Genomic DNA, 9,827 nt, shown 5'->3' on the forward strand with positions numbered 1-9,827 from the left:
TGTCCCTAATTTTTTCACTGCATGTAAATGTGCTATTTGCAGTTCCACACAAGAGCTAACTGCTCTTTCTATATGTGGACAAACACACACACATTCTGAAGCTGTCTGTGAACACCTTTACTTAAATCTGGGTTCCACTGTAACTGCTCCTCTTCCACGTGATATGGTTTAACAGAACAATCAGTCTGGACACGTGCACACAGGTAAGTATATCAGCATACTGAAAACCTATAGTAAACTAAACTATTTAGATTTCTGCAAAGATGATGTTAAATATCATTCTCAACCAGTGAACATGGGACAGATGTGCACAACCTTGCAAGTGGGACTCATATTTCCCAGCCCAGTGGATATGCATGCTGTCAAAACATGCACCAGGCATGAAATCCTAGGACAGGTGAAGTCAGTTGCAAACTTCCAGTGGATCCAGGATTTCACACTTGGACTGTTGAGGAATGGTGTAGCTAACGCACCATTCACAGGGCCTGATCCATAGTCTATTGAAGTCAAAACCATTAAAGCTGACCAAGATAGGTCCTACAGTGTAGTCAGGGCTGTCAATCCATCCACTCTTGAAAGGTGATACTCATATATTTACTCTGTCATGCTTTTACCCTCTACAACTCACTCATCACATGTATTTAGAGGATTAACAATACCTGTACTCCAGCTCCCAAGAAAACTAAGGGGAGCATGAAGAAGAGAGGACTAACCTCGGGGTGGAGAAATAATTTAGGGAGGTAGAAATGGGAAGGGATTGTGGAAGGAATGCTGTAATAGACAGAGGACAGAGAGTGAGAGAAGATACTGAAAAAAATACAAATAGGCAAGAGACAGATCAGAAAAGAAAAATATCTTGTAGGAAAGAGAGAGGGAGGCTGTAGAGAAAATATGAACTGAACAATTTCAAAAGGATGAAAAATTCTGAAAGGAAAAACTGCAGAGACCTAAAGATGAATCAGGATATAGAAAGAACAAAGGGAAGAGAAAAAAAATGAGACACTAGCTCTATTTTATCAAAAGTTTGCTTTCCATAACCTTTTTACTCTGTCATTTAATGGTCCTTTTAATGTTTCTAGCACACACACATACAATGTGAAGATTGTCCTAGTTTCGGATGAGGAGAGGCAACTCCCCTTTTTCCTGACTCAAACCTTGTTATCACCTTCATTTTCCTTTTGAAAAACTGACTGTTCTCTCTCATATCTATGTTTCTGACCCACCTGCCTATCCTTTTTGGCATTATGATGCTATTTTAAGTAAGCTGTATATAGTAAAAGTAGAAGAAAGTGTCCCAGAAAAAGGAGGGGAACACATTCTCTTCCCTGAACTGACCTTCATACAGGATATAAGGGTACAAAGAGCTCATAATTGGATCCTGCGGTCCCCACTTGAAAGAAACACAGTAATTTTGTATATAATTTTCCTCTGATTTGTAGTAACATCATCTATATAATTGCTTCGTAACTAACAGCAGTCCTGATAAAATCTTTGTTTTTTTTTTTAACTTGCAAATGCCTGAAAGTTAAGCTTTAAACAAACTGAGAAATTCCTCCATGCATTATTCATATGTGAATATTTAAGAATACAGTATGAATTCGTTAAAACTTATCAATTATTCTCTCCTGATAATTAACAATAATGTAAAATCAATATGTTTGATTAAGTGTCCAACTAAATTGTGTGAAACATTATTGTACCATCTGCCATTTGAACTGCCTGACCTGGTTGGAAGAACAGGGCAGGCTTTAAAATTGCCTTTTTTATTATATTATTATTATTATTAAATGACATCGGAATTACAAAACAAATGCTTTGCTGGAAGTCACAAAATATTCACAAGAAATCATCTTTTCAGTATTTATGGAGGTCTTAACCTACAAACATTTTCAATATTTTATTAATGATCACTTTGGGAAAGATGCCTAGTTTTAACTTAGAGAATTAATTCTCTAAGTTAACTGCAGTGTCTTTCCCCTAGGTTGGCAAAGCTTGCAAACTTTGTTCAGTTTTGCAGGTGGCTTTCATCCATCTAGTGCAGTGATCTGAGAATAGCATAATCAGAAGACTGTAGTCTACATACTAATTGCTGACACAAGGTGGGTGAGGTATTATCTTTTAATGGGCCAATTTCTGTTGGTGAAAGAGACAAGCTTTTTGAGCTCCACAGAGCTTTTCTTCAGATCTCACCCACTTTGTGTCTCTAATATCTGGGGACCAACACGGCTATAACACCACAGCAAAATACTAATTTCTGAGTCACCAAAAGCAGCTTTAAATATGCAGGTCATTTCATCAGAAACCATGGAGACCCTGCTGAGAGGGAGTAATCAATACCCCTGAATTCTGCAGAGATCTCCTGCATAGATCTTCGCAGCTCCGATGTGAAGGGTTATTATTTATTTGTATTACAGTAGTGATTAGAGGCACCAATTGAGATTGGTGCTCCATTTTGCTAGGCACTATATATACACACACATAAGGTAAGAATCCCTCACCTGAAGAATGTACCATGTAAATAAACAAAGCAGACAACAACAACGAAAGAGTATCCCCATTGTATAGATGAGTAACTAAGATGCATAAATGTTGAGTGACTTGTCCAAGATCTTACAGGGCATCTGTAGTAGAGCCAGAAATTGTACCCATATCTCCAAAGGGTCAGTCCAGGGCTTCAACCACAAAACTTCCCTTCTCCAATTCAGGATAGGATAGGGATTTGACAAGTGGACTTCTGTATTGTGTGATTCACTTTGGGCACAAAATCCCATGTAGGATGATCAAAAGCACACCATACATCCAATACTCCTCCCCCTAGAATCCATCCTGCTCTGCCCATCTCATTCCTTGTTACATATTAGGCTAGGCACTTGTGCCTCAGGATGGATATACTAGCAGTATATGATCCCATAAATGGTCCTGCAGAGAAAAAAGGCCCTTTTCTTTTCTTACATCTTGAGAGCATTTGCTCTGTGGTGGAAAACAAGCTTGCTTTTGGGGTGGGGGGAGGGAGGAGGGAAATGTGGGGAAACAGAAAAACAAACCTATTTGCCTTTTGGAGGTTTTTTTCTGAACCTGATTTTTTTTTAAAGTAATCGTAGTGAGACCAAAAAAAAAACCCCACTGTACTGTATTGTGCCTGTATTGCATCTTAAAGATAGGTACATCTGGACTGCCTGTCCCCACAAACACCCCCTACTCGCCAGGGTCACTGCTGTTTTCCCCTCTCCCTTCCCCCTGGCTGGGAGGGGGACAAGCTTGCAAGTTCAGAGCCTGGGAAAGAAATTTCCCGAGCTGCTACTGAAACCCGGCCTGGAGTATAAACTGCTGGAGCCGAAGCAGGAACTCCTGCCTGGCAGTGCCTGCATGCTGTGCTCGGGAGGAGCAGCTCAGTTTTAAAGGACCACAGCCTGCACCCCGCACCCACTGGCACTACGGTGCCCCAGAGTGCTTCATTCATCAGCCTTGCAGACGGGCTAGAACCAGCTGCCTGTCCCCCCCACCCCAACTCACCAGACAGCCACTGCAGAGCTGTGAGCCCCCGCTCCAAGCAGTCCGCTCTGAGGAGCATCCCATAATGGCTTGCTCAGAGTTACAAACAACCTCCATTCCCCAGGTGTCAGTAACTCTGAGCTTCTACTGTATTGAAGCTGCCTAAAATGACTCATTTTAATATTATATATTTTTTAACCACACACACACACTGCACCATGCCTCCAACACTAAAAGCAAATAGCTAATCTTTTAAGGTCAATGGAGTTGTGTCTGATTACTCCAGCAGTGAATTTGTTCCCTGGTTTACAGTTCTGGGTAAGGATATAAGTTTGGTGGGATCATCTTTGTCCTATGTATGTGCATTAGCAAAAAATCCACCACACAGTTTGACAGAATTGCCCAGCAGATATCTGCCAGGTTATTAATGAGGTACATTTGTGTTGACACTTAGAAGAAAAAATAAAATTTAAAATTCATTGCTCAGGCACAGCTGACTCTGGACTCTGAAAGCCCTACATAGTTATATTCAAGACATTACATATAGTCCTTTTCTCACTACAGGAGTGACTGCAGACCTCTTACTAAGGCATGGCTTATCTGAATGGTGTCAATAAATGGAAGCAAAAGATGGTACCACAAACTCTGAAAATAACCACCACTAATTTAAAGTAGCTGGATGGGTACTTTGTGGATCTTATTCCTAGCCTAATACATACAGTTGTTTCCACCTTGACGTTTCTTTAATAGAAACAAGAACAAATAGAGCCTTGTTCATTTCACAATGTTGGAAGGGGGATGTTAAATTTTTATTATTGTTTATCATTGGGTTTGTTTGATAGGGAGCAAGTACATAATAATACAAGTATCAGGGTAAACTCTCCTGACAAAATATTGTATTTAACATTTAAAACGTAGAAGATTGGAAAATCTCTTAATTTTTTCCTAACTATAACTAACGCATCGGCCCTTCTCTTGGTCTTTGCAGTAAGCTGAGTAGGCTTAGTTAAGTGAGCAACTTTGGTCACAATTTAAGTACAGATACATAGCTTTGTGCTACTTATGTGCTGGAAACATTATCTGAAGTTAATGCAGGTTCTAAGTCAATAAAATAGTAGCAACATAAATAATGGTAATTTGAATGTAGATAGGGCTTGTCATTTTCATAGCCATTTGCAAACAATGCATCTTTCCTACCAACACCACTGTGATGTAGGTTAGGGTATTAGAACTGATTGGAAAATTAAAACAAATATAAAATTATTAGAAACCAGCAATGAAATTTCATGAAAACTTTCACAACTGTTTGCCCCCATCCTCCAAAACAATCCTAATTATTAGCTATGTATTACAGATGAGAAAATTAAGAAAGAAATGAAATGACTTGCCAAGTTCATAAGAGAAGTCACTGACATTACAAGGATTAGAAACTCGGAATTACTAACTCCTAGTACTTTGCTCAGGCATTAAACTATGCCTTTGTCTACTTTCATTAGCCTTTGTATGTGGTTTTTGTGAGTACACAAAAAGCATTGATGTTGAAACTTTTTATGCAGCAGTTCTTTTTATGACTTAAGAAAACATCAGATATAATGAAAGATATTGGGCCTAATTTTAAAAAGCATCCTAGGTGATGTTGCATCTGCAATTTTGTAGGTGCAAATTATTGTGGGGATATTTTATAGCAGTTAGATTTCTAAGTGCTTTATTGTGTCTGTAGATCAGGTAGAGTTAGCAGTGAATGTGCTGTGGAATGCTACCACAATAATTCACACGCAGAAAACTAGGGATAAAAGATCAGAGACTATCTTAAAAATCAGTGTGTCTGTCAAAAACAAAAATTTTAAATAGAAAATGTACTAGCAAATAAACTTGTTTAATTGGCTACTTGGAAAAGGCAAACTTTGGTATATATCTATCTAATTTGGATTCAAAACCAAACATTAAGAAAAAAGATCTCATCTTCTATTTAAAAAGAGTATTTAATTAACTATTGATTTCTACTCAATTATTCAAGGCCGGGGGGGGAGGGATAGCTCAGTGGTTTGAGCATTGGCCTGCTAAACCCAGGGTTGAGAGTTCAATCGGGGGGGCATTTAGGGATCTGGGGGAAAAAAAAAAAAAAAAAAAAACCTGTGAGGGACAGTACTTGGTCCTGCTAGTGAAGGCAGGGGACTGGACTCAATGACCTTCCAAAGTCCCTTCCAGCTCTATGAGATAGGTATATCTCCATATATGTATTTATTGATATTTCACCACCACTATTGCCCAAATCAAAGAAAATGTTACAGGCTTGTTACATTAGAATAAGCAAAGTCCACCAGCTTTATCTTTAAATAAGACAGTATTTTGTATTTGATCTTTGCTATTGCTATGATTAAGTTAATACTACATAAATTGTATGTATATATAAATATTTTTGGTCTTCATTATAACAGACAACCAAATATTCAATTTTACTTTGAATATGGAAAAATTTAGTTTACCATTCTGGATTTGGTACCATTGTATTCAGTATTATCCCAAACTGTAAATCTCATCAAATTTACTTTATTATTATTCCAGTTAGTTTATATTCATCATGTAAAAATAGCCAAATGTACTATACTAAAGAACACTGAAATGCAGACATATGGTCTTCCTTGTCATAATATCCTGAATATACTGCATTAGTTGAACTTTGATAATCAGTTGAGACACTTATTGAACAAAAACTGTGGATGCTTGTCAATGTTATATTAATTGGTCAAAAAGAAAGAATAATTGAGAAAGGTGTCAAGTGAGAAACTTGGGTAGATGTTGCCTTTTGGTTATTTTCATATTATTACATGTTAGGGAGGAAGCGCATCAACATTTGACTCATTTGTATGAACTGAATTAGAAAGTGGTTATGTATGAGAAAGGATATTTAAGGATGAAAACAACTCATGGTGTTTGGGATGGTTGGACTTATTTGTTGTTGTTTTGGTTCAAGAGGATGGTGTTAAGATGGGGTAGATAAAACATAACTTGGTTTTTGACAAATCAAAGGCATTTTTAGAAACGCTTTGAGCCAGACATTCGTAAAGCTGATGTAAATCACCATACAGCCTTGGTAAAGCTATGTAGAGCTTTACCAAACAATAACATTTGAGAATCTGGGCCACCTGTTTGGATTTTAGCTTTCATGGTATTTATACACTTAAAAAAGTGAAGCATTTATAAATCTATGAATGTAAAGAACAATTAGCATATCTCACAGTGGAAAGACTGGGAATAATTTCTTTTTCTACTTTGCCTCCTTTAGGGTGTTCTCTGGATGTTCCATGCTTAAGCAATATATAATATTGTTCCAAATCCCGGAGGCCTTACACTAGATCCAATCATGTTTTCCTTTATTCAGGGCAAATTCCTAATGATTGCATGGGAATTCTGCCCAAATTAGGAGTGCAGGGTCAGTCCCTTTGTCCTCCTTAAAGTAAAACTAAAATAAACAAAGATCTGCTCTAGGAATTATTTGGAGGAAGTTCTATGGTCTGTATTATACAGGAGGTCCGACTTGGTGATCACAATGGTCCCTTCTGGCTTTTGAAGCTATGAAAATATTCCATTAAAATGGGAATATAATTTATAGCATATTCTACTCTATAATATAATCTAGAATGTATAGTGAGACAATAGCACGGTGTGCCTGTACACCCCCTTATAGGGGAATGTTTCAATCCAGTTTTGTTTAAATAATGGAAAGCAAAAGTCTAGTGACCCTTTCTCCAGTAGCTATCTTAGGTATTTCTAAATTGTGTCTCGCCCTGGTACCTAAGCACCAGACACAATTAAGAAGAAATAAGTAGGTTTTTAATGAAAATGGTGCCCATTCTCTCTGTTCTCACATTGACACGGTGTGTGAATTTAAACTAACGTAGTTTAATACCCATAGAGCATGCTGACTTTCCCATGCCATATCCCCTACTGCTTTTTGTTGATCTTCCAGAACATTAATACATAAAAGTCACTCCGTATCAGGGTCAGATTTATCATACAGTTCTATTCATTTCACCTCATTGTGTTGCATTTTTAATTGCCATTAATGTTTTTCAGGAGCTCTGTGATGCTAGCATACACAATGTCCTTTCAAATAAGGCACTCACCAAGCATTCCAGTTCAATAATAGTAAAGACACTGACAAACAGTAGATATTAAGTAACGTAGTATTCAGTTGTCTGAAATGGAAGCTCATATACTCTAAGATTAAAGCAAGAAAAATGTATGGGAAAATAGCTAAATGATCAAAAATTGTAAACTGCAATTGTTGGGAAACTGGAATCACATATCTATTTACATCTCTAAGGAGAAAAAAAATGTAAGTTCAAAGCTTTCTGTAACAAATGAACTTAAGCTTATTCTGCTCTTCTTCTATTTTTTCCCCTTGTCCTGTAGCAAATGTATGTGACAAAGAACTACTGCAATGCCAGAATGGAGGAACATGCCTCAAAAACATGCGATGCCAGTGCCCTCCAGCCTACACTGGCATTTTGTGTGAGAAGCTGAAGTGTGAAAGGGATCCAGGAGGTTGCAGCCAAAACTCCGGCAACATGGCAGTATCACATGGCCCTCTATTACCGCTGACTGCTCTACTAGGAGTAACTGGGCTTTTCATATTCTAGGCTCCGTCTGGTTGATGGCATCACGTTCAGACTGCTTCAGAAGGAATGTGCCACAAAAAAAAAAAAAAAAACCCCAAGCATTTGCTACTAAAATTTTAAAAAAGAAAAAGAATAAAACCACGTATAAACTAAGAAGGCCCAACTGAACTAAGCCATATTAATCAATTGTGGACAGCACTCTGAGTCAAACGACTGTTAATTTCTGACTCAAGACAAGTTGGCAGCTGCCAAGTCTATTACTACAAACAACAATGCCAGCTGCAAAGAGTACACAGGATTGAAAAGGCTTTGACAAGCCCCCAAAATGGAAAATAAAAAACATTTGCCACTTTGATATGGTGCGCTACTGTACCTCTGCCCAGTGTGTGGACCAACCAAATAGAGGCATTCTTTGCTGTCAGTGCATTGTGGGTATAAGGAAATCTGTTAAAGCTGCCATATTGGCCTGCTTCAGTCCCTAAATCCCTTCCAACCTGTGCTTTAGTGAACGTTGCTCTGTAACCCTTGTTGGTTGAAAGGTTTCTTTGTCTGATGTTAGTGATGCACATGTGTAACAGCCCCCCTCAATAAAACTCGAGACAGTCATATCCTTGTATATTTTAGCAGCACCGCATCAGTAAGATGCTGTGTTCATCTACTGTACAAGAGTGGCTATAGGACAAAAAGTGTATTTATCCTTTTGTATTCAAATGAAGTTATTTTTCTTGAAATAATGTACAATGTAGATTTTTTGTATTATTGACAATTTGTGTTACCAGACAATTTATTAATGTATTTAATTCTAATCGGATAAGAAAAATTACTTTTTATTTAATCTTTTTTTTTCTTTTCTCCTTTCATTTAATTGTGCAGAGATTTCTCTGTATGGGCAACGTGCTGGCATCAAAGAATATCAGTTTACATATATAACAAGTGTAATAAGATTCCACCAAAGGACGTTCTAAATGTTTTCTTGTTGCTTTAACACTGGAAGATAAAAAAAAATAAAAATTCCTGCATAAACAAACAATTTCAGGAATTTGTATTGCAATTTCTTAAGACAATTTTTAAAAATTATTTTCCTTGATCCTTTTACTGTCTGCTATATGGATGAAATACAAATTCGGCGTCAGAATTTAGTTCACAATGAAGTCTGTTTTCTTCTCTATCAAACCACTCTGAATAAAAAGATACCTTTTGTTTGAGGAAAATGTTATAAAAACACTAAATCTGTATTCACCTTAATCATCGCCAGAATTATTCCAAGGGTAATTTACAAAAGTATTAAAGAATATTTTCTTTAAATCATGCAACTTTTGTGGATTGACAGTAATGAAGTCGATATAGCCCCTGCTTAAATGTGTCTCCTAAAGCTTCATTAAAATGAAATGTTTATCTATATAGAAATATTAGTCTGCCTCAGAAACTGCAAAAGCAGTGACAACCCCCTACACACAGAAAAAAAAGTGCAGTGATTCAACTTTTAATAAAGTCAGATTTAGTATTTAGAGGGAGTGTCAAAATATACAGCAGCAAGTAGATAAAAAGTGCTGTTCCAGCAAATAAAAGTTTGTTTTAAGTATTGCTCAAGGTGTAATAAATTCTTGTTTCTACCTTTTATTAGGCCAATTACTGAGTGTGACAGCAAAGGATAGAGAGAAAAGTACAAATAAACCAAAACCATGGCTATTGCAGAGACAAGGAAAATCAAAA

General features: G+C 37.1%; 1 protein-coding gene across 11 annotated transcripts in view; it reads left to right on the forward strand.

Annotated features, from left to right (window-relative positions):
- Positions 1–9,144, forward strand: part of NTNG1 (netrin G1) — a 305,313-nt gene extending 296,169 nt beyond the window's left edge. For all 11 annotated transcript variants that reach the window (XM_065554302.1, XM_065554303.1, XM_065554298.1 and 8 more), the window contains one exon: positions 7,909–9,144. In XM_065554302.1, coding sequence (XP_065410374.1) covers positions 7,909–8,135 — 227 coding nt within the window. In that variant the 3' untranslated portion in view covers positions 8,136–9,144. The remainder of the gene's footprint in view (positions 1–7,908) is intronic.
- Positions 9,145–9,827: the final 683 nt, after the last annotated feature.

This window comes from Chrysemys picta, chromosome 8 (assembly GCF_011386835.1).
Source record: "Chrysemys picta bellii isolate R12L10 chromosome 8, ASM1138683v2, whole genome shotgun sequence".
In the NCBI taxonomy this organism is placed as follows: Eukaryota; Metazoa; Chordata; order Testudines; family Emydidae; genus Chrysemys; species Chrysemys picta.